General features: G+C 46.0%; 1 protein-coding gene across 6 annotated transcripts in view; it reads left to right on the forward strand.

Moving 5' to 3' along the window:
• The window catches only part of ARB2A (ARB2 cotranscriptional regulator A), a 268,419-nt gene extending 243,318 nt beyond the window's left edge, over nucleotides 1-25,101 (forward strand). For all 6 annotated transcript variants that reach the window (XM_074856313.1, XM_074856309.1, XM_074856314.1 and 3 more), the window contains one exon: nucleotides 22,819-25,101. In XM_074856313.1, coding sequence (XP_074712414.1) covers nucleotides 22,819-22,961 — 143 coding nt within the window. In that variant the 3' untranslated portion in view covers nucleotides 22,962-25,101. The remainder of the gene's footprint in view (nucleotides 1-22,818) is intronic.
• Nucleotides 25,102-25,659: the final 558 nt, after the last annotated feature.

Here is a 25,659-nt window from a genome sequence, read left to right on the forward strand (position 1 = left end):
TTTTATACATCTGTGAGGATATATATGAGATATAATTATATGACAAATAAAAATATTTGAAGGTACTGAACAGATTTGTTTATACACATAGTCATTTACTTACCAGGATAGCTGGTCTCAAATGCAGAATTCTTATTTACGTTGTGCCATAAACATGCATTCATATACGTACAGAACTATACATAACAACAAGGAGCAAATATCAGTGCTGAAAACAAATCTTTACTCAGGCAACTTAGTCTATGGCGTGCGTGAGCGCTGTGTGTTAAATAATGGTACAGATTGAATAAGTACTGCAGCGCAATTAACAAGGTGTGTGACTTTTGTGATCGGGATCCTGCATTGTCTTCGTCTTCAAGATAAGGCCAAGTCATGTGTCTGACGTAAAGCTAAAAGCGGGCAGATTTTCGGGTGGTCTTAGCGTACATTTGTGCGTGAGGAATATTATACACAGTTGCACGCCTGGTTTGTGTTCACAGGCACTGTGATTTATGAGCACAAATAAGTAAATATGCTACAAATTATGCATGCACTTAAACTGCATGACATTTAAAAATTTGCATGCTATTTGCATGACATTTAAAATCTGATCCCACTGGAGCAGGCCCTGCTACCCAGTGGGGAGAAACAAGCAAGGGAGGTCATAGAGCCAAAATGACTTTTGGCAACTTTCCCCATTAAGTATGGGAACACTGCAAAGGGGAAAAATGGCTGCATGCAATTTCGTGCTTTCCGCTACGTATCATTAATTAATAGCGAACCACTCCTGTGCAGTGTTAGATCTGAGCTGAGTTATTGCTTCTAAGCAGCCACATTTCACATTCATGCAACTTAATGTCACAAAGAAAGTTTTGTTGTTTATTATTATTTAGCGAAGGCACAAAAGCAGCAACAAAACTAATGTAATGTCACAAAGTCAGTGTAACAGTAATTCTTACAGCTGTGCATCTCACTGTTTTCTGGATTACTTTGCAAATAATAAATCAAATTCTTCCTCAAGGTGACATGTCAGTAATTTCAAATTTGATTAGCTTTATATGAAGGATGTTGATACATTTCTACATGAATCTTTGATAGCTCAGCAGACTGACAACCTTAACACTTATAATGCCCCTTTGTGACAGTGTGGCACACTGAAATAACGTTAAGCTACTTAAATCTATAAAACCATGGGGATTCTGGTTGGGGTATGTCTCAGCAAGCTTGACTTTGGCCTGTTCCTCCTGAGAGGATCTGGGACATGGAATAACTGTTGAAGAATTTTGCTGGTTTTGTTTTTAATGTCATAACTGAAAACACATGGGACTGAAGGGTAATATCTACATCATCCAGTACCATGCCCCATAATTTCAAGTTTCCAGGTGAAGGAGATAAATTCCAAGAGATCCCCAGGACATTTGATCCCCGTGACTGTAGAGTCGTGAACCATGCCACATGTAAAGGAAGGCAAAAAGCGGTGGTTTTAAGCACTGCAACCTGATGTGGTATTTCTCTGTTGCCGGAGCTTTGTGAAAGTGCCAGCTTTTCATCATTTCATAGTTAAAACTTGTTGGAAATTCACGGTTCAAACATTCCTCTTAGCAAAAGTGCCAGAGAAGGACAGATTTATGTTGCCACTTCTGTAATGATTTATCTTTATTTTCTTTGAAGAGGCTACGGGGGGGGCCTGTGTGGATTGCAGAGTTGGCAATTTTATTAAATGAAACAATTTTCCAGTATTTTTTTTTTTGAAGAGCGAAAAGCCAAATTCTTTTAGTCTTGTTTTTTATTCTGCCTTCAGTTTTTTCACTCTTATTCACTCACTTTATCCACATCAAGTAAAAAACAGTCTTATATCAGCATACATATCATGAGCCCTTTACAGAAGACTCACGTTACCTGCCTGTGGCCTGAGAAGCCTGCCGAGTAGTCTGCTATGCTTAATGACATTACTTCAAATTTGGGGGAAGATATTTTGAAGAGGAAGAACGTGCAAAACCCAAAAATGTCGGAAAGCCCAGTGACTGTTGCTCAGCAAGCTGATTTGTGTCTTGTGCACATCTGGCTTTCTGTAATGGCTTAGCTGCTCAGTTTCTAGCTTTAGAGAGTTAAAAATATGGGATATAGCTATTTAAGAGAGAAGTGTTTGTGCTAGTGCCCAGTTTGCACTCAAGACAAAGGGAGTAGAGGATTCTTGTCCTGAAAATCTGAAGAGTATTTGGGAGAGTTTTTACCAAATACTTGAGAGGCTGATGCACACCAGGGCACAGTCTGTTAGGGCATGTGCACATACGCCCGTGGTGGGAGAGACAGCATTTTCCTTCCCTAGTGCCTCATGAAGTTAAAAGGGTACGGATAGATGCGCGGGTTAAGAGTCTCAGCTGGTATAAATCGAGGTGCTGTAACACTGTGCCAGTTCAGAGCCACTAGAAATTGGGATTTTGACATTAGCAGTTTCGGTACTGCACGGAGCAAAGGTATGGCATCCTGTGGTGGTGAGCAAAAAATACTCCTGTGAGTAGGTACAGCAACATCCATCATTGCCCAGTCCAGGGGGGATGTTGTGGTACGGCACTCGTGAACAGAGCAACGACCAGTAGTTGGTAATATTTAAACGATATTGGCTGTGAAACGTGGATAAGAGTGTGCAACGTGTGTTGTGTTATCTGAAGGGTAACACGATGCCTGGGCAGTATAATTGTCATAAATATGCTACCGAACGTGAAGTGTTTGTACAGGTGATTGCCTCTTCAGGCTTTTGTAATTTGCCTAGCTTGTTACTTATTTTCTGTGAGTATTAGATACCTGCTTTTGAAACTGAGCCTTTTTATGAGTTGACTGGACTCAGCAGATTTTCTGTATTTGAAATTGATCAATTAAATTGTTGTTTGGGGGTAATTGATTCTGTTTGCTGCCAAGTGGCCTGTGGCTGTGTCGCCCTTCCTTTTTATCTCATTCAGAGAGCACTATCACGTTAGCACAGAAATGTATGTGCTAACAGCTGCAGTAAGGAAAAGAAACAGTGCATGGTTGTCATTCCAAAATAAGTAACTCATTATACGTCATGGCATCATACATCATACAAAGTAAAAATTTAGATGCAGTGTTCTTTCCTATAGGATTATCATTAAAACTGCCGTTGCAATGTTTGTGAGGCCTTCTTGTATGATTCTTCATACTGTTTTTTTCATTGGTTCATTTTCTTTTTTCACTGCTCTGTTAACCAAACCTCGAAAAATAAATAACTGCTAACGAAAGCCATGGCAGCAAACTTCAAGGATGAGTCTACGGATGCATGTGATGTGATTACAGAATAATATTGCTTTTAGTGACCAGCCTTTCTTAGTTCCAACAATGTATGAAGTGTTCAAAGTTTTAATTGATCAACATTACCCACTACTGTGCACAGTGACAGACCAGCCGAAGCTTGTGCTAGAGCAAACAATGACAAAGGACGAACGTTTTGTATTTTGTACTTTTGTGCTTCTATGTATGCTGTGACCTTCAAGGGCAATTTGTCCCCTGCAGCGAGTTCAGCTCTGCAGCTCCTTCCTTGGGCCACTTAGATTTGTAGAACTGTGTCTTGTGCATCCCCAGACTGAGCCAACCTGTGATGTCCATCGGGGTGGCCGTGTTCAGCCCATCGCAGGTGTTAACTCGGCTCCTCTACTGGTTCAGGTGCCAACGCCTCAGGAATTTTTGGTGGACCACCTTAGGAAAAAGTTGTGGGAAATCAATTGTTTTGTCTTGACCTGAGGTTTATTTTGAACAGGTAGGAGACTAGAATAACAGGCTACTATGAAAAAAAGGTCATCTCACTTAAACGTCTATGGGGGGGATCCCGTTGGTGCAGACAATGTAATTAAGGGATTCATGATCTCTTCAAATTACTGACAGTCATCCTCTCATGAAGGAATGAAATAATAGAAACACAAAGCTTTCAGTTGCCTTGTTGTGTACCTCATTCACCTGTTTTTCCATAACCAATTACTATTTCTGTATTCTCTCTCGTTCTTTACGGCGATCACAACAGCATAATGAATGCAACTGTGCTCTCGGGTTGAAATACCCGAGAGGTAGGTTAAGATAAAAATATGACTCATACGTTAGTAAGTATGACTGACTATTAGAGGTAGCTTTGCTCTTCTTCAGCTACTGGGAAGTTAGGTGACCTGGAAACTTTGAATGTAAGAAACCACATGAGCGGTGCCTTTCCACTGGCAAAGATCAGACAGCCAGCTCAACCCCGAGTGATTCACGGGTAAAAGATCATTGCTTGCGGTCAGACTCCTGCCTGCAGATGCTCCAAAAAAACCCTCCTTGGAGCTCGGGAACTCTGTAAAGGTTTTTTTCCCTTAATAAGATTAATTCCCGATTGATTCTTTAAACCAGCCATTAGTTTTTGCTTTAAATACCTGGGGTTTTTTACCCCAACACTTAATTTCATTTACTACCCATGTAATGGCCAATATACATTTCATAGCATTGTACTACATGAGTTTCCCATATCCAAGCTGTATTACATTCTCCATTTACTCATTGTACTGCATTATAAATTAAATTATTTCACATTCTGCTGCAAAAGCTTGGTCTCTTTAGACCAGCTCTCTTTACTCCCAACTAATAGCTGCGGGTCAACAGAGAAGCCTGGAGGAGAAACGCACAAGTGATGCTCAAGGGCAGCACAAAACTCTACACAGTATAGACAGAAGCTGTACCAGAAGAGCACCAATAAGCACCGTCCCCCTCAGTTTCACCCCTGAGCCATTCTGGCATTTACTAAACTGAGTGGAAGTGGTGGAGTCCCCATCTCTGGAGGGGTTGAAGAGTCGGGTTGACCCAGCGCTGAGGGATCTGGTGGAGTTGGGAATGGTCAGTGTGAGGTTAATGGTTGGGCTGGAGGAGCTTCAAGGGCTCTTCCATCCCAGATGATTCTGTGATTCTGAGTGTCCTTAACTTGTCCCTTCAGCCTGTGTGCTTCAAATATTCTCTTAATGTAGTTTTCTGTGTGTTAATTTGTTTTCTTTAACCACGGTAAGATGAAGAAGGGAAAGTTTATCGTGTGATGCTCTGTTGCTGCAGGTCAGCCGCAGAGGTGGAAATTTCAGAGTTTGAGCTCAGACCCGTGGTCTGATGAAGTGTGCTAAAGGAGCTGAGACCAATGGAGCAGTAGACTGTCACCTTCTCAGTGAACCACAGCTGAGGGAGAATGAAGCACTGACCCAGTCGCTCAGTTTTGTCTTTGCTCTGAGAGGATGAGTCTTCCAGAAGGCTGCTCTCAGCCATCTGGGAGAGTCATGTGCCACCGTGGTCCTTGAGCTTTCTGCCTCTCTCCCCGCTCCATGTCTGCCTTCCTGTCCCTGCTCTGTCCAGACTGTGGTTCCTCATGTCTGCATCCCAACCTTGCTTTGCAGCCAGTTTCTTACTTTTCCAGGGCTTTCCTTCACCTACAAACACACCTCCTTGGTGTTCCCGTGCCTCTTCTCTGTGACATTTCTGCACAGGCAGTCTCCGCTCTCGATCCACTCTTCCCTCTGCCCCCCAAGACTAGTTCTCTCTGTTTCCTTAGGCAGCTTTTTTTCCCCTTCTCTCCTTGTTTTGCCTGCCTTTTGAGCCCAGGACAGAGTGACAGAGTGCTGCCTGCCCTTAGTTCCTGTGCCTGATGCCACAATCGCCTGCAGCGTCTGGGAGTAGCAGTTGCAAAAAAAAAAAAAAAAAAAGTCTGGCTCAGCCCCGTCAGCCCTGGGTTGGAGCTTGCCCATTGCAAATAGCATCTTCAGAGGAGTCTTTGGCCAGTTTGGCTGCCAAATTCTGGGGACTCTGTGCTGAGCATATGCAAATGAGGCTTTTCAAAGGCTTGGGACTAGGCAAAAAGCTGGGTGGTTTTTCATGGGAACTGCAAAAGGACAACAGGGACTGTACCTTCCAAATTTCAAACTATTGCTGTGAAGAATAGAGACGCAGGAGCTGCTCAGCAAAATTCTTGTAAGGCTTTCTTTTCTTTTCCTTTTTTCTTTTCTTTTCTTTTCTTTTCTTTTCTTTTCTTTTCTTTTCTTTTCTTTTCTTTTCTTTTCTTTTCTTTTCTTTTCTTTTCTTTTCTTTTCTTTTCTTTTCTTTTCTTTTCTTTTCTTTTCCTTTTTTTTCTTTTTCTTTTTTTTTCTTTTTCTTTTTCTTTTTCTTTTTCTTTTTCTTTTTCTTTTTCTTTTTCTTTTTCTTTTTCTTTTTCTTTTTCTTTTTCTTTTTCTTTTTCTTTTTCTTTTTCTTTTTCTCTTTTTCTTTTTCTTTTTCTTTTTTTTCTTTTTCTTTTTCTTTTCTTTTTTCTTTTCTTTCTTTTTTCCCCAACAGGGGCAAAACATGTTCTTCCTCAGTCTTATTTCCTGAAGTGACTAAATCCTTTTAGTTGAAACATAAAAAATAATAATAATCAGCCTGAGGCAGAGAGAGAACATGGGAATTTTCATCCCAAGTACTTAGCTTGGCAAAATTTATAAGCAACTGAAAACAAGCCCTTATAAAGGGAACTATTGAGATCCCAACTGCAGAGGACCTACTTGCGTTATACACAAAGTAAGACAAGAATATCTCCACAACCCGTTTGGGATACTAAACCCAATTAAAAAGTATCTGTTTTTCATATTTCAGAAATCCACATTAAGTAATGGGTGTCCTAAGGAAACATTTGGTTTTAACACTTCTCAGGCCATGCCACAGCTGCTGCATCTAGTTGATTTGATAAGCATGCCTGGCACAGATTTATTTTATTAGTTTTGTTGTTTGTTGGTTTTTTTACTGAACCTCTTTTGTTGTGAAACTTAAATACTTGCACACACATTACAAGTCCAGCCCAGTCAGCACTGTACAAGTTCAGCAGCACGATGCCTTTGAAGTGCATCTTTAGTATCTCCTAGGCAGAAGATTTGAAAATAATCACAGATGAGGTGGTTCATCATTCAGACCAGTGGCAAAAACATTTCCCACCAGCACCCCTACGCTTAGGCTTATGGGATGGATCCTGATGCTTCCACCTATTGCCTAATCGTGGATGGGTTGCACTTCCACGACAGGGGGCTGTGGATTTGCATTCCCCACTTCTTGGGAAGGAGCAGGAGCATCCGCAGGGCGTCCTCCACGCAAGGGCTCTGCACAGGTTTCTGCAGCTGCAGAAGACACGTCCCTGGTGAGCAGGATTCACTGCTCCTCTCCCAGCTGCAGCTGCTGTCGTGGTCCTGCTTCATTGAAGGCTTTTGGCACAGAAGCAAGTCCCATGGAAATGTGATTCAGCTGTATTTTTGCCTTGGTGTGAGAACTCTCTGCGGGGAGAAGAGGTAAATCTTCTCTCCCAGACCCATTCCTCCCAGATTTTTCCTCCTCATCCTCCCACTGCAGATGCGCAGACCTCAACGTGGGGCAAAGCTACCCGAGCTGCCTGGCTGATAGTTCCCCAGCTTCACAAGGGAGAGATCCACACCGGAGCACACCCTGTATTTACAACGTCCTGTCCCCTTGGTTCACACTCCTCCCTCGCTCGGAGGCAGCCCCGTAGGCTTTCGGTGCATCTGAATGCAGACCTGGAAAAGCAATACTGAAACACATGCAAATTCGGAATATTTGCGCTGTAAAACTCTGTGGGGTTCCTGGGGAAAGTAACAATCGCGGCTACAGAGATACCAATGCAAAGCGTTTCGTGTCATTCTGGTGCTGGAGCTGAAAAACATGTCAAAACAGATGGGGATGTTGTTGACTGCAAGTTCTTTGCTTTTTAGTCAGTTATAGATTTTTCTCTTTTCACAACAGACTGGGAAAAAAATGTTTTCTTAATTTAATATGGCAATATATTGTGGTTATAACATTTCATTTATCCCCAGACTAACAGGGAATATGCTATACGTGTTCCAGCCGCAGTGCAAGTTTTCCTCAAGTGCTTATATATGAGCTCCCCTCTAACTTCCCTCTACAGGAGACTGAGTTTTCATATTAACTCGTTGCAGGATCTTTTATGAGCAGTGACTGTCACACTGTGCTTGTCTGTGCATTTCTGCATGCTGATATTGCTCTCATTTAGACTAACTTCAGCTCCCACCTCAATCTTGTTTTTCCCCATGCAGCTTTTTCCCTAATATATCAACAGTTTGTTTTAAACTTGTTTTGAAAAAACAACCTACAGTGGTTTAGACAAACCAAGCCAAATTGGAGCAATAAGTATTAAAAGATATGTACGGGGCACAAACAAAAGAATTCCCCAAATGTATTTAAGTGATTTTCTTCCTGCTTTTTTAATATAATATTTGTGGGCCAACTGTGGCAATAACTGATAATTTTAATGCAAGATGACATAATTCTAGTTCAGTGATTCTTCAGAGAGAAATTACCCCGACAACTTCTTTTCATTTTGTTCTAATTTTATGAAAAAAAACTTGAGATTCTCGATGTAAGGAAAATAATTTGAATCACCAAGTTTTGAAACTCATTTAAATATTTCATCTCTCTTCCACTTCCAAATATACTTTCCTGGCAGGTTCTTGCGTTTCCATCTCCAGCTCCCGAGGTTTACCATCTTTCTAGCTGGGTGAGACTAAACTAAAGTTTTCTTCAGAACCCACTAAATGCCTAGCAAAAGATCTCTACCATGACATGAGGGATCGTGGTTGCTTTTTCTGGGAGCTCCATAGTCTGACTTAGCAGCACTGCTTCTGCTGGAAGACTCTACATGGAAAGATCAGTTGTTAGATCAGGACCGTATTTTGAAATGAAAATTGTGTTTGGAAACGCACAAGGTCATTAAGCGTCACTGTTTTCTGTCTTTTGTGTGTTTGGGGTTTTTCTTCTCTGTGGCTGGTTGGGAAATCATAAATTGTTTCTTCAGCATTGAGATGACTGTGTCAGCTTGAAGATATGGCTTTGGAGCTTTATGTTATTTAATTTATTTATTTTTTTTTAAGGGTAATAGTGAATCAGTCCCTATTTTGGAATACATAGAATCTCCCAGATGGAGCTTGTTTAATTATTGCAATGGTTAAATAAAATGGTTAAAAACTTTACCGCTCTGCAGTTGGGTGGTTAATACTGGATTAGCAAAAAAAACCCCGATTTTGGGGCAGCTCTCTGTCCGGTTGTGCTTTTCCTGTGGATGCAAGGCAGGACATGATCTGCAATTCCTCCAGGAGAAACCGCTCTCTGTCCCTCACCCCGCTGGTTCCTGGGTCCCACTGAGCCTTCTCCAGCCACAGCTCAGCAATGACCCCTGCAAACCCACAGTGAGCATCCCCTGCTCATAAGGGTTTGTTTGGTTGGGTTTGGGTTGGGGGTTTTTTTCTTATCGTGAACTTAATATTTCCCTTCACATTCATCCCAGACTTTGGAGTTCTCCCTCCGGCTGGTTGGCAGACCCACCTCCCACGCTCACGTTCGTGTCTGACTCCCGTAGACAGGGATGTCAGGCAGGGCGTTGGCGGAGGTCAACGCATCCCGACGCGCAACGTGTCTTCTCGTCTCCGTCTGCCGTACGGCTGCCTTCGTTCGCTCTGCCTGCTCCTCGCTTCTCTGCTGCGACGCCAGGCTTCACCGCCTCCCCTACACCATGCCTGTCTCGAGCCTGGCTGGCTCCCTTGCATCCCAAACTTCACCCGAGGCTGATTTTTGGCGGGGTTGTTCAAGAAGAGGCAGGAAGAGATGGCCACGCACCGGGGAAGCATGTTGAGCGCTTCCAGGCAGAGCTGCCGTTTGCTGCAGCGAGGAGGAGGGTTAAGCAGGGAGTGAAATGCAGCTTTATGGTCATTAATCTCAAATGCTCCCTCTAATGACATCTCTGAGGTTAAGTCACAGGAAGTGTGATATTATTGAGCTTAGTTAAATTTGGCGTAATTCACATCTGCAAAGCCTTTGCAAATTAGTGTTTAGTCTTAAATTGCCGGTTTCCATGATATGTGAGCTTCGGAGTATCCTGCGTTAAGTCTTGATGTGTTATGAATTAGGGCGCAGAAGCCCGAAATCCATGCTACGTGCCAAAAAACCTCAAGTTTCTGAGCAGTTCTGAGGCAAATATGCGATTAATTTAGTTCGCGACACTAAGCATGTGGGATGGCACACCCTTACAAAGAATTATTTCCCCCTTTCGTGTCTCTCCCAGTGTAGATGCTGAGAACAGCCACTGGAGACGGGCTCTTCTGCAAAGCCACGTCGATGAGCCGTGGTGTGTGCCCGGCGCAGCTGATCCTTGCTGTGCACTTCACCTCATCGGGCTGTAATAGGTGCAGACCTGTATTGATTACCATGACTTGCAGGAGAGAAAAATCTTTGCGCTTCAGATTGGGTATAAATTATAAATAGCATCTCCAAAGACTGAGTTACAGAAATGGCATTCTTCTGAGACAGCCGCATGTAAAGCTGTTGTTGTAGAGGTTATTAACTTTATGATTGCAGCACAGGTGTACTTGACCCACAACAGCGATCATTGTCCATAAAATCCCGCTGTCTGGGTTCAATCACCTGCTTTCTTCAAGAATGTTCATTAGCAACGACCAGCAAAGGTCACACTAATAAAAGAAGGTTAACGCTTACTATATCGGTGTAAATTCACTGGTGAAACAGCACTGTCTTCTGGCCTTCTTCCTCACTAACACAACTATGCAGACTCCTGCAAGTGGATCATAGAGGTTTTAGGTGTACAGTGTGTGTGTGTAAATATGTGTTTATATACATATGTACACAGCAACTGATGAAATGCAAATGAGAAAAATGTATCTGCTACGGGTTAACCATAAATGACTTATTGCAAGTGCACAAGGGTTATTCACACATCAAATTTGCAAATTTTTTTGGCATCTTTTTCCAGCAAATTTTTTATACTTACTTGGCAGAATTAAAATTGTATCAAAATTAATAGAGTCTGTCAGTGACTCCTAAAACCTGAATTTTTCTCTCCATTTGTTACTCAGTGTTTGTATTCTGGTGGCCCAGCTCCATGTCCCATGGCATTTTACGAACTCAGACGTGTTTCCTTTGCATTAAGTCACTAAAAAATGTACTCAATTTCCCATGAAACCATCATTCTCACCTAGAAGACCAGCTTCTCATTTCTCTTATCATCCAGGGTAGGGCTGCTGCATTTTCACGGATGTGTCCTCTTTTTCTGCCCTCGCCAGCACACCTGGGTGGTACGTACAGCCTGTGTTCAGCTTTTTTAAGTGCCTTCCAAAGCCAGATCTGGGACTTTCTTTTCCTGTTAAGAAAGAAGAAAATGTGGAGAGGGAAGATGTGTTTGGTGGGCTACTGCCAGCAACTGGAAGACAAAGGTGTTCATGAGGAGAGACTGGATGGACCCAGTAGCAGTGAGGTGGAGGAGGTCTTGGTGAAACAGGGTCGAAGAAAAGTTAGGAAAAGGCAGAAATTGTTGGGCCGTGAGGACAGGAGAGCTGGGGTCAGTGGGTGGATGAGATGCAACAGGATCAGGGCCAGGTGGTAGGCAAGAGTTCAAGAAGAGCTGCAAGGTGGGCAAGTTGGGGGAGAGGAATTCAAAAGTCCTGGAGAAGTAGATGTCTTGGAGAAGTAGGTGTCTTGGAGAAATACATGTCCTAGAGAAATAGATGTCCCAGACAGAAAAAAAATCACAGAATCACAGAATCATCAAGGTTGGAAAAGACGTAGAATATCATCTGGGCAAGGAGTAGGAAGAGATTTGGGTGAAATGAAGCCTCAGGAAAGAGTGAAGCAGGCATTCCTCCCCCTGAGGCTTGTGCACCCACTCAGCGTTACGGGTCGGGGGGAGGCTCTCTATCTGCCTGAGACCCGTGAAAGTATTTGCCCTGTCAAGCTCAAGGTGTTTCTGAGCATGTGCAGAAGCGATGCTGTAATAAGACATAAGCTTTAAGGTCAGGAGTTGAGGTGTCTGTGGATCTCAGACACCTCGGGGAGTGATGAGCAGCTGAGTCAGGATTTTCAGCGTCACCTGGGTTTAGGCTGTTAAGTTTCCCCTCTCTTGATGTAAGAGGGTGAATCCTTTTCAGCAGCTGATGGCACCTGGAGTATCCAGCGGGAGCAGGAAAGCTGGTGGATAGACCCGTGTCAGGCCTCCCTTTGCTCAGCTTGTTTTCACCATTCTGCAGCAGCAGCAGTCAGGAGGGGAGGACCAGGTTCAGATGAGTTTTGCTCAGGTTTCCCTCAGGAGCAAAGCTGGCATTGGAAAGACAGCCTCTGAAGGAAAACCAGGGGGAAGTGCCCTTCCTGTGGCTGCTCCAAGGATGCTGTGCACCAGAGGACCAAGCAGAGGGTGGATGGTGCCAATGCCACGTTGGAGGGGTTGGGTTGGGTTGGGCTGTCTTGGGCTGGGTTGGGCTGGATGGGTTGGGTTGGACCCAGCCAAAGGCAGTAGTCATAAGATGAAGCAGATGAGTTCGTGAATACCATTCCTGTACTTATGAAAATACTCTGGGCTCATGTTGACTATAATCCTTTGCCTACAACAGGACAGTATAATCCAAGCAGAAATTTCAGAAAAAAAAAAAAAACAAACCACACGCCCTTTGAAATGTTCCTTATGCAGAGGATTATAAACATTTTCCACTGTGGGGGGGGAGTTAATTTATTCACTAAAGGCTTACAGATTCTTGCTGAAATCATAAAAACTCTGGGCGTTTGCTGCAGTGCTTCACACCCCGTGCACGTTCCCGTTGCAGTTTGTTCCTTAGACATGAGCTCGTTCCTGTCCCTGGAAAGACCTTCTTTACCTCCACAACTGCTTATGTCAGCATCCACGCCGGTCTCCAAGCTCCACTCCTGGCGTGAAAGGGAAGAAAATTATATTCAACTGCTTTACTTTAAAATTGCTTTATTGCAATTGCAAATCTGTGCTTATCCTGCTAGTGATTAAGGACCTTTTTCCATCTCTGTTGGATGGAGTGTCTGTACTGTCATGTAACACGGGATTTTAGAGCATTGCTGCCCTTCCTAGCTGCTCTGGGTGCAGGCACTGCCATTTCCACAGCATTGCCTTGGCTGCTGTGTTTTCTGGGAAGCGCCAAAGCTGGGTCGGTTCGTGCTCACGCTGCTGGTACAGCTGTTCCTCGGGTGATTTACATAATTTCATTTGCTTGGTGGGTTTTACAAATCTGTGATATTCTTCTACTGAAGTAAGCTGACATCAGCGTTTTCTGAATTATTTCCAATAATTAATTCCCCATCCGGATGTTTGATGGCACAATTACTATTTAGGAACAAATAATCGTAAAACACCATCATGGAGAGTAGCTATTTTCTAAGCGCCCAGTCCTTTCACACGTCCAGTGCTGCCGTCATCAGTGAAACTACTTGCATAAGTAGAGCTCTCCCAAATTATTAGAGCTTGCCAGTGAGGGGTACACTTCAGGTCTCTGCCCTATAAACACTGAAAAGCTGTGGGATTTTGGAATAAGCTCGGATTTAAAAATCAGCCCTTCAATATTTTGAATTAAATTAACTCGCAGGTATTGCTGCGGTACGTTTGAGATGTGTTTAAATATATTTTATGAACCCTGTGTGCTTGTTAATTCAGCATTGCTGGATGAGCAGAGCTCCAGCCTTGGGCTTGGCAGAGCTGGGGTCTGTCCTGGGGCTGCCACCAGTCTCAGCTGAGCCTCCCGGTCTGCAAAACCACAGTAATGATGATTTCTCCCTTAGAAAACTCTGCTAGATGTGCTCGTGGGGAGAAAGCGATGTAACTGACTGCTGGTGTGATGCTGTAGCATGTTAAGATCTGTCATGTAAATTAGTATCTTTCAGGTTTATAACCTGTGAAAGCTTTGAAGCTTAAATGCTTGTTTTTCAGCGGTCTCGCCCAAGAAGCCACGTGGATGTATGTTCTCTTGGAAAGTGTCGGGTTTTGAGCAAGTCAAAACTTCCTTTATTTGAAAGATAATTTTCCTTTCTCCTAGTTGAGAAAATTATGGTTTTCAAATGCTAAATACTTTATTTGTGCTCTTGGGTGCAATTTTATAAAGATTTTTTTTTTCTAATTCATGATAGGAAAAAATGCATCTACATATAAAAAATTTAGTTACCTCACTCATGTATATTTTTCAGATGCTTCGAAGCTGCTATGATGTACCCTGCAAATACAATCAACTTTACATGTTGCCTAAATAAAGCCAGTAAGGTCACAGACTATGAAAAGACAGAGCTGGATAGAAAGAAGCTCAGGGAATTATCTGATTTGTCCACATTCCCCAGGGCAACTTCAGCTATACCCATAATATTCCTGAGAGATGGTTGTCAAACCTATTCTTAACTTCCAGTGGTGAGATCCTGCACCTCCCGTAGGTATGTTCTTACCCCAAAAACATCTTCGTAAGATGTAATCTGAATACCCCACCCCGCATTTCACAGGTGAAGAATTTTTATATTTGTCTTCAAAGACAGGTAAAGGTGTAGTTATAGATATGAATAGATAGATGATAGATAGATAGATAGATAGATAGATAGATAGATAGATAGATAGATAGATATGTAGATATAGAGACATATAGATTATATAGAGATGGAGATGGAGATAGTGATTAGAGATAGAGATACAGGAAATATACAGAGATACAGAGATAGATATAGATATTATTTCAGTCCTTGCCTACTTCTCTCTGCATGCAACACCATTTTAACATGAGTTTTAAAATCTGTAGTTGTATAATATGGAGCACATCTATGCTGGACCCTCTTCTTCAAGGAAATGGCTTGCCCTCCTGCAGACATTCCCTGTGTTTGAAATCGCTGCCTGCGAGAGTGTCGTTCGGTAACACGCCACAGGTCTGATTCAGCCGGTGACGGGTAGGATGCTGTAGCATCCCCCGAGCATCGCGTGGCATTTCGCTGGGAGGCTTTCCCTGCGGTGCAACCCCAAAGTCGGCGTCCTCTCCCCTCAGGACTGGATCCCCGGGAAGCCTGACACGAGCTTCTCTAGTGTCCCACCAGCTGGCTCTTTTCCTTGCTGCCTTTTGCTCTGCGGGGCAGCGCCGCAGGCGTTTGGCAAGCAGGGTATCCACACACGGGGCTCTCACGGAGGCAAACACACACACACGCACCCCCCCAGTGCTAATTTGGGGGGCTCGCTGTTTTTTGCTGTGGCTTCCCTTTGCTTGGCAGCCCTCAGGTGATGCCGGGGCGAAGGCTGCGTTCGCACATCTTCATCCTCATGGTTGCCTGGGAACAGCTGGGATCCCGGTGCGAATTCAAGCCTGTTTTAGCCTCAGCTGGCTGGTGGCAGCTCTCCTGCCTGCCACCGTTGATGGGTGGACAAGTCTTTCCCTTTCCCCTTCCAAACAGGGCCGGGAGGGGCAGCTCCATGGAGAGGCGCCTGTGTAAACGGTGCCACCCGAGACACCCCCCCAGCTCTCCCCCTGTCCTCGGGGTCTGGATCCAGCCCCAGCATCTGGTCTTTTTCACCTGTGCTCATGGCCGGCCTCACCGGTGTTCTCTGCACAGATGAGAGCAGATCGAGGGGGGGGTGGCCCCTTGGCCCGCACTCCTGCCCATTTGTGCAAAAGACTTTTTGTGAAATTTTGGACCCAAGGACGCATTTCGTTTTCAGGGCTATTTACCACAGAGCAGCAATTCAGGCCAGTCTGCAGCCTGAGGTCCTGTAACTCCTCTGTCTCATGAAATGCTGTTTAATCAGCCTGTGTTTTTAGCTGTTTGTGAATCCTTCCCTTTTTTAATGCAGCAGTTTGCATTACTATGACTGTTTGCATTGGTATTAACAGCAGTTCTGTCCTGGATGCCCAGTTCCTACTGGTAGGGCCCTATAGCTGTTTGGTATCTTTTTTTATTATTAAATATATTCTCAAAAGAAGAGGACTTGACTTTTGGTGACCCAAAAAATGACCTGACCTGCACTCAGGAGGGAACGACCTTACAACTTTCACTTATTTGGCCAGTTAACACGCAGAGGAGCAAACAAATGACCCGTGCTCATGGGACTGCCCGTAATATTTAATGAAGAGTAGTGAAAAACGACAGCTGTGTTAGCCTCCTATCTCCTTCCTGCTTTGCAAACCTCACTTGCACTGAGCTTCTGCATGAATCTTTGCATCTGTTGCTTGCGGGACGGGAGGAATTTATTAAATATTTTGTTACCTTTATAAACCTCTTGCTTCTTGTCAGTAGTTTGTGTGCTGTAAACAAGGCGTGGAAAAAAGCTGATTGCGAGTGTGGGAGTTCAGAGGTAATCTTTGTTCTGGATTGGCGGGATGCTTGTTGCTCTGTTTCCATCATCCCGCTAAAGATAGTAGAGATAATAAATGTCCAACAAAAATAAACACTGGTCTGTGTCACAGGAGATAATAGCCAAGTATAAAATGTCTTGAGTACCTGTAGCCTGTTCTCTAGTGTTGCCACAAAGGTTGCCACAATTTTCCTTGGATGAATATTGCATCCCGATGAATATTACTGTGTGTCTAAGCCCCCTTTATAAGCTGTATTTCATTTCTTCAGATTTCTCTGTTTCTTCCCTCTTGGCTTCTCCAAATAATTCATTTCCCTACACAGTTGCTTTTAGATTATTAACATGCGCGTGACTTCACAAACTATTACTTCTTAGCCAAACTAAACACATCAAGGTTTGGGGTTTGTTGGGGTTTTTTCATGTCCCCTCAGAAATCGCTGCTTCCATTTCATTAATTGCTGTATGGCTTGTCTGTTAATTTCACCAAAACTTTTAACCTTTCTTTACCACTGGGATGTCTAGAAATGCATATGCAGAAGGTCCTAAGGTCATTGGTTCTTAAAGCTCTTGAGCTAATGGAGTCCTTCCCAATTTTTCCTGAAGCTCTCATCCTCCCTGTCAGAACTGGTTAGTGATTTTAAGCAAGGTATATTTTTTTAATCTCCTTTTTTCCTTGGCTTTACTGGTGATTCTCTGAGAGCTTCTTCTGTTTCAGGGTTTGAGATCTGGAGGCTTACATTAGCACAGCAAAATAGTCTCAACAGACACAATAATTTCTTCCTGTGCAGATCCATAGGATCCAGGAACTGTAAATGGAGAAACCTTATGAATTAAAAATAGTTCTGTCAGTCTTGATAATGTCTGATGCGCTCAAAGGTTAAAAAAAGTTAAATTCCTGTTTAGAAATAACTTTGTGATACAGAAGTCATTTAACAGCACCCAGAAAGATGCCTCCAGGAGAGGCGGGAAGTATCGTTTTCTCACACATAAATGCAGATTTGAACAGTGTCATTACATCACTACAGAATTACAGAATTACAGAATTACATACCTAAGAGGTAAAGTGTTATATGAAGACTTCAGTGTGTCTGTGGATGATGTAAGAAAGAAATTTCCATTGATTCCTAACTTTCAGGAGGAAAAATCCTTTCTGAAAGTCATAATTGCACTTACATTCCCAGGTCAGATGGGGTTGGCTTGTTTGTTTATTTATTTGTAAAGGAAGAATGGTGTTGCTTCTCAGAGTTAGGGAAATAAGGATAAAACGTGTTTAGTAAGTTTTAAAGTACTTCTGTTCGTGCAAATGCCCCCCCGAAAGTCTGCATTTCACCCTTTGAAGCCTTGAAATCAAGTTTTGATGAGGCTTAGGGCCTTTTATATGGGTGTAGCTGAAATCACAAACGTCAAACCAACCGCTGCCAGCATTTGGGGGCAAGATTGCAAAGCTGATGTCCAAAACTGACATTAAAGGGTCTCTGCAGCGTGGCAGGGTCTCGGCACAGACCACGACCACGGGGACAGCGCTGGCTCCCGCCAAAATCAATTGCAAACTCGACGGCTGGTGAAGACCAGCAACACTCTCCGTCCCAGTGGGGACTAAACCCCGAGGCCTGGAGCACCCTTAATTCATCTTCAATCCCGCGCTGTTTAAGAGACGAGCCGCCACTCAGCGAAGCAGACCCGAGGTCAGCCCCCGTGGCAAATAATCCACGGAGAAACTTTCCAACCCGGAAACTTTTCTCCGCAGAAATATCCCAGTGCGGAGGCGGGCACGGCGATCGCTCTCTCTCTCTGCTCCCGTGCAGCATGGGAAACCTTTGTCCCACACATCTTGTAAACGCGGCAGGGGGCCACCATTGTGCCGCGCATCTTCTGAGCACCGCGGGAGGAGGCTTTTGTCCGGCGCAGTGGGCAGGCACCGTAGGAGGGCACCTTTGTCCCGCACTGCTGGTAATCACTGTGCAAGAGGGAATGACGGCGGGTGGCAGAGCTCCTTCCCTCCGCAGGCGCTGCGGGGTCGGGCGGAGGAGTTCGTCGACCTCGCTGGGCGAAGAGCTGCCCTTCCTGAGTGGGGAGAAGAAAGGAGAGGCGGCGAAAACACGTTGGCACGCGCATGTGCGAGTGGCCACCGGGATCATCGCAGGGCCACCCCTGTTTCCCAATCCCAGTTTCAGTCTTTGCTTTTCCCCTTCTCTATTTTTCCTACCCGTTTAGGCTGCCCTTTTTATTGTTATTATTTCCCTGTCCCTTCTTGCGTTTGCATCGTCTCCTATTAAATATATCATCTGCTAATTAATCTAATTAACTAATAAGCACTCTCATTATTCTTTCAGATCACTAATAACCATGTTTAAAAGACTTGAGCCCTAATACCAATCCCTCAGGGACTCCATAGGTATATTTTCAACCCATACCATTACTCATTATTTGCCTTCTCAAATGCTGTCGCCACTTCCCAAGAAGCGCACCAGCGCCCGTGACAGTCGGAGAGACCACACGTTGTCTCACAGACGCAGAGTTACACCTTTATTCAGCTGAAACGTAGCGAACCTGATGAACCGTGATGCTGTTCCAGACACGCAATAGTAATTTCAGAGAGCAAGAGTCCCAAACCGCGACCCAGTGAGGGGCGGCGATGACTTGAGTTGAGCTGAGATGCTTAGTCTGGACCCAGCCTGCAGAGCTGCCACATGCACTGTGGGTGCTGGTGGAAGTGCCGCTCATGGCTAGAGCTTGGGAGATGCATTACCGTAAATCTCAAGTATTTTGAGGTCTCCTCAGCTCTAACCTCTAGAGGTAGGGGTGCCCGCACCCCATTAGAGCAGTGAAGGTCATAATCCATTGTATTTCCAGTGATTCCCCAGGTTCCCACCACCCCTAGGCTGCCAGGTTGGCCTATGAGGAAAGACACAGCAATGGGTAAATCCCTCACCAGCTGATTTTTGTGCTTCAAGAAAGTGGTCAAGTTTGTTTTCCACCTGTTCTTGTCAAATCTGAGCATGTTCTGTTCCAAGGTTCCTGTTGCCCTACAGGCGCTTGCGATTTTTTTTTTTTGCATTGATCTCTTACTTTACTAATATCCGAAGGTAAATTTTACGTGCGGTAGTTTCCACGAATCCTTCTTTTCTCAGATTAGCATTGTCTTTCTTCCCACCCCCACCCCAGTCCTCTGGTGCCTACCTGATTGTGCATGAAGTCTCAGAAATAATTGCCAGCAGTTCAGCAAGTTCATTAACTGATTCCCTGAAGACCCTCAGATGTGTGTCATCCAGACCTGATCATTTGTATATTAAATTTTTGCAACTATTCCCTTACCTGGTTTGGTTTTTTTTTTATTTTATTTTGTATCAACAACCGTATTGGCAAGTCTTCATTATTTCTGATTGTCAATATCTCTTTGTGGCGGTGGGTAAATTGATTCTGAAACTTGTTCGCCGTTTTGCAGTCGTTGCTCATTTTACCCCACGTGTTATTGGATCCACCTTCTCTTCGGAGCTCCTTAAAGCATACATCCAGTTCTCCCTACCTCTTTGCGTGCTAGCAACTGGAAGGTCCTTCCACTTTTATGGCATTTCTCTCACTTCTCTTTGTGGGGCTGGGAGCTGGCGGCTTGATTTTTTTTTTTTCTCCTGTGACTGTAGCTTTATTAGGACGTTCTAGCTGTCTCCCACACTTAACAGTTTTTATATGACTTTTCATTGCAATATGCTCCTAAGATTTCTCAAATAATTAATGTCTGACATCACTATATGTTGTGCGACAAGCCATCACTTAATACGGTATATTGAATCGTGCAGTTTATCATCATGGCCGTTGAAATTAGTGAGCGCTGAGGGTATGTATACCTTAGAGGACCTCGGCTTTAGTACAACTGCTTTTTATTATCTGACTCTCACAAACGGTTCTTTCTATCAAAAAATAGATGGCTGCTCATGCATTTAATTTAGATTTGTCTACTACTAAATACACAGTTGAGATTGCAGTCGTCAATGATATTTTTCCTCTGGCGAAAACCTTATGGCCAAATCTGTCATCACCCGTAGGACATAACTCCTCTCGCTTCTGTCTGATTTTCCAAGCCTCTAGTATATAAATCATAAATGCACAGTCTGTGCAGTGTTAAATTTTTAGGGCTCTCCCTTTAGTGGTAGTTGAATGTGAATACGTAAGGACAAAATTTGACCTTTAAATGACTATAAAGGGCCAAGGCAGATACTTGGCAAGCTTTTCTTATTGCAATATTAATCAAGCAAAGAATCATCATAATCCTGGAAACTAAATAGCCATTGTAGTGATTTTATCACCAGGGAAATTGTTCATCTGTCAGTAAGATTGTTACTAGGAAAGGGAAAATAGGGAGTGTTAAAATTGCTTTAGACCGCTGAATCACTGAGTCCCTCTAGACTCAAAGCTTGAATTGTTTTTTGAGAGGGGTGGGTTGAGAGGGGTTGCTACAGGAAGGCTGTAGGTTAATCAGTTTCAGCAACACCAGTGAATGTAAGCCTGATCTCTCTTGAGGACATGAGGAGAGTGCATGGGAGAAGGCGGGACAGAGAAAGGGATGGGGAGGCTTCAGAAACTTATTGTTTTGTCATTTTTTGTTTCTGGACAGCCCTTTCACAGAGGAGGAAGGTTGTTGATAGAAAGAAAAAGAAAGAAAGGGGGGAAGAAACAGCATAATGTTCACTGCCTGTATTTTCATCCAGTTTAATCCAGTGACTCTTAATGGTGGAGATGGAGACAGAAGGAGACGGATGGGGGCAGGCAGGAGTGGCAGAGGTGTGTCTGTATGGGAAGAGTCCGCATAGGGCCCAGAAAAGCCACATGGGAAGACGTTTTGCCTCTTGGGGCTCAACGTGATGTGACCATGTGCTGTGTGAGGAGACCTCCCTGTGCAGGATTGTCCTTGGGGTGTGCTAGAACAGCCTGTCCCCCCATAAAACCTGCTTCGGTAGATGACGTCTTTGCCGGTGTCGTTGGGTGGTGGCAGTGGCCAGTCTTAGAGTACCCAACCGTGCCGTAACCTGAGGGAAGGGTCTGCGGGTTGTGCTGGAAGGGGAGCTTTATCCTTCTGCCGTGGTGGGAAACCTCTGCCTACGGGATGACCCTGAGGTGGGGGAACAAGCGTTGGCGAGGATGACTATGGCGGGGGCTCTCGTAGGGGTTGGAGTAGGTGGTCTGCGTTGAAAGCCACCTGCAAGATCTGCCTCCCAGCGAAGAGGGTTTGCGCGAGGACGGGTGAGTTTGGAGGTGGGAAGCGTTCGTCTAAAAGGCGCCTCTGGGAAATTTGTGTAAGATGTCATGAATCGTCTCCGTACGACAAACGCGCAGCCGGGGCGGGGGGAATCTGTGTTACGCGCGTGACGTGGATCCTCTTTGTACAAAAACATCTCTTTGTGTGGGAAGTGGTGTCTTTCTGTGGAGGGCTTTTTTGGACGAACTTGTCTGATGGCTGCCTGCGAGGGAGCGGGGGAGGGCGACGTGACGGGTAGCACCTCCATCAAAGACTTTTTGGAGGGGACAGCGTGCACAGAGCCGCCAAGAACACACCACGGATGGGGAGACAGGGGTGAGGGTCCCGGCGGGGGTGTGAAGCTTGGTGTGCGTGTCAAAGCATCCCTCCAGAGCGGCCGCCCCGCATCCCCGGGGACCGTTGGCTGCCCCGCGCGGCATCTCTCTCCGCCGGGCAGGCCACGGCCACCGTGTCCTTCATTGTTGTCACCCCCAGATTGTGATACTGTCACAAAACTGTTGCTAGGCAACAAATGTGGTTACCGGGTCTCAGCGAATAGCTGAAGGGGAAAGTGAAGTGTTGCACCATTGTAGAGTAACCATAGCAATGACCTACTATTACAGACTAAAGAATTATCATTAACAATGTTAAAGTATCAAGCGGAGGCCCAGGATCCAGAGACTTCCAGGCAGCATCTCCGCATAATTGGGTTACCCAGGAAGAGCTCCCAACTCTTTCGCAGCGCTTGGCTCCCGATCTCCATCGTCTTGGTTTTGTTTTGGGGGTTGTCGGGGGGTTTTTTGTTTCAATAAAGCAAACGCGCTGTGCGTCAAAGGAGACACTTGTAAAACAATAGAAGCACCACCAAAAGAAGAAGATAAGAGGTGAATTCGTAGGCAGAGGGAAGAGATAAGCAGGAAAGGTCCAATTTACTGCCTCAATATCATGTACGGTTTGTTGGGGAAGGGTGGATGAAGGATGCCTTGGTGATGCATCGGTTGTTGTTCAGGTCAGGTGTTCTCTTTCATTTAAAAATGCATATGCCGGGCTAAAAGCAGCATAAAACGAAAAAAATAATACAAAGTACGCCAGCCCTGAAAAGTAGACACTTGTTTCCCCAAGGTAGGCCAGACAGGTGAGTGCTTTAACGACGCTTTACTTAGCAGGGTGCTTTGGGGTCTCGCTTTGCCCGGCCCGAGACGCGTTGCGGGTCTCTGATCTGGTGGCCACGCGTGTGCACGTCTGCTGTCTGTCCGTGTGCACAGTTGTTCCTGCCCGCCTGCACCCAAATTGGGCAGCGGGGCAGCCCTGACCCCCCCTCCCCGGGCTCCCCCTGGACTAGAGGCCAGCGGTGGGGTGGCTTCGTCAGGGTTTTGCATCAAAATGACCCCCCCAGTCAAACCGTTGCCTTTGTATTTTGCAGGTACAGAGCGCCACGAACTAACTTCCTGGAAGAGTTTTCCATCTATTTTCAAGTTCTTCAGCGAGGCGGTAGAGGCAAAGAACAGCTCAGTGAAACCAACCCCAACGCGGCGCTCCAACAGGATAAAATACGAAGAATTGTAAAAAGAAGGGGGGGGGGGGGAGGGCGGGAAATACAAAAAAACACACACAACAACAACAACAACCACCTCTTCACTGCTTGTTTTCTGCAAGGAGTCTCCCAGCCCCTCATTAGATTGTTTTCTTCCTAGAGCACAGGGTCGTGATGTATACATCTAAATAGCGTTTTGCATTATTTCTAGATGAGTGCAACTGTCAAAGCAATATGGGTTCACTGGTTGTGCTTCCTGTGGGCTGTAACTTGGATTTCGTGCTGCCCATCAGCGCGCAGATTAAGGCTGACAGTGGTACTGCACAGTGCAGCATGGTGCAGCTCTAATTGCCCTGACATAGCCCTGCACCAAGCTGATGCCAGAATTTAACAGCTTCGTCGTGGTCCTATCGCCTGCAGGATTTTTTGCTGCTTCCTTCTATTTTGAGACAGAACAAAATAGGAATTACTCTTTTTTTTTAAAAGACAGCTCTAACTCAGAAGTTAGAGAGTTAACCAGCCGGTGATTTTACACCCAATAGCCTTCTCTTTCTCTGGGACCAAGTGGGATCAACTCTGGACTCTTTCATTTTCTGCTGGTAGGAGGGTCCAAGAAGTTTGCTCCAGATTTATAGGACAGCCCCTTTGTTGTAGAGATTTTCTCCTCCTGCCAGATCAATGGCATTATCTGTAGATCTTCTCTTCCTTTTGAAAGCTCCACTTAAAAAAAATGCCTATTCATTAACTGGCTGGATCACACTGTGAAATATGACAGCAAAAAAAAAAAAAAAAGGCGACACATTGCACATTTTCCTGTTTATTTTTAAACGCAAAGATGCTTCCGTTTTCATATGCCGGGTTTGTAATGACTTTGCCATCCCGGGGTTATTCCCTTTTTTCCCTAAACTCACGGGTTCTCCCCCACTTCTCCAGGCTTCTGGGTAGGGGGTTGTTGGGGGGGGGGGGGGGGGGCGGCCGGCGGGGCTGCCCTACATGGGGACCCCACGCCACGCGTGGGGCGGGGGGGTGGGGGGATACGGCTGTAGCCACCGTCAGGCAGCTTTTCTCTGCTAAAACATCTGATAAGGGACAAGACGTGCCTGATGGCCGTGCCCCGGCGAGGGAGCGCGCTAATTAAGCTCCTTAATGTTGATGATGTTAAATTAAAGTGATCTTTTTCTTCAATGGCCGTGCCCGCCTCGCCTCTGGTGCTGAGGCAACACTCAAAACACAGGGGTTTGGGACCCCCCATCCCACACCCCCCACCCCCTCATGTAATGTTTCCTATCCCACAGCTGGGGGCTGGGAATGGGGCGGGGGGGGGACACGATAAAACGGGGTGATGCCGGGCGGTGGCCGTGGTGCGGGGGGGAGTGCAAGGGGAAGCCCTGCCGGGTTTGGGCGAAAATCCTCCGGTTGGGGGGGGGCTCTCCGCACCCGCATCTCCGCCTGCGGTGGGGTTTCCCATGTGTTGTGCCCCCCCCCCCCTCCACACACACACCCCCCCCCGGCTCCAGCTGTATTTGACCTCTCCCCTTTCCCTGTATCCCCCCCAGGGCGGGGTGGGAGGGAGGTGTTAGGCCGTGCCTAAGCGGAGGGCAGCGTAAAATCCGCACCTGGCGGTTTTTCTTCCTGGAGGGGGAACCTGTTGCTGGGCACCGCGCCCCCCCAACCTCGGTCACCGCCTTCCCCGTCCGAGGATGCTGCTGCCCGCGACCGGTCTGACTCCACTCCCCCCTCCCCGACCCCCTTCCTGTGCCCACCCCACCCCTCCCGGACCCTCTGTCTGTAGGGGGGGGAGGAGGGCGTTTACATCGCGTGTTTTGGGTGTCTGTGCGTCTTTCCACAGCCGGGGAGGGGGAGGTTTGCTCCCCTCGCCCCCCCCCCCCGCCCCTCACGTCGGGGAGGTGAGATGGGGTCTCCGGGGTGCCAAATGTCGCGGGAACGGATCTATTTTTGTAAGTGTCGATGAGAAACGAAATGTAGAAAAATTTCTAATGTAATGATTTGTCCCTTTTTGGTTTTTTTCCAATTTTTTTTTTTTTTTAAGTCTTTTTCTTTACCGTGCCCCTGGCCCGGCTCGCGTTACCGCTTCTGTAGGGGGCTGTAAAGCACAGGGGTGGCTGCTTCGCTTGCACTGAACAAAAAATAAAGATGCTCTTTTCTCTCCTCCGTGCGCGCTTTGTGTCCCCGCGGTCCCCGGTGGGTAGCGTGGGGCTGTGCGGGTGGCGGTTCCCCCCCTGCCCAGGAAAGCACGCGGGGCAGAGGGGGCGGGGGGAGCGGTGTGTTTGCAAACAGGACCTCGACCTGTTTTTTGGGGAGAAAAGGTGTGAGATGCCGCCCCTGGGACCCTGCCCCCCCCGGCCCACGCCGCCGCTCAGGGCTGCTGGGGGAGGGGGAGGGGGGGTGTGGAGGGGAAGGGGGGTGTCCTCCGCGCCGCGGAGTGGGCTGCGTGTCCACCCCCACGGCCCAGGGGTCGGCCCCTCTTCCCGAGAGAGAGTGAGCCCCCCGCGCAACCCCTTCCGCGGGAAGCAGCGCAGGGCAGCGCGCCCCGCGGTCCCTCACCCTAAAAGGTGGTGATATAGCTAATCCTAAACACTAAATCATATTAAAAAATACACCCTGCGAGTGGGGTTTGACCGGTTCCTCACGGAGGAGGAGGCGGGGGGGTGAGGGGGGACGGGACACAGAGAGTGGGGGAGGCAACATCTCCGAGGGGGGGGTGGGGGG

The sequence above is a fragment of the Strix uralensis genome, chromosome Z (genome assembly GCF_047716275.1).
Source record: "Strix uralensis isolate ZFMK-TIS-50842 chromosome Z, bStrUra1, whole genome shotgun sequence".
In the NCBI taxonomy this organism is placed as follows: Eukaryota; Metazoa; Chordata; class Aves; order Strigiformes; family Strigidae; genus Strix; species Strix uralensis.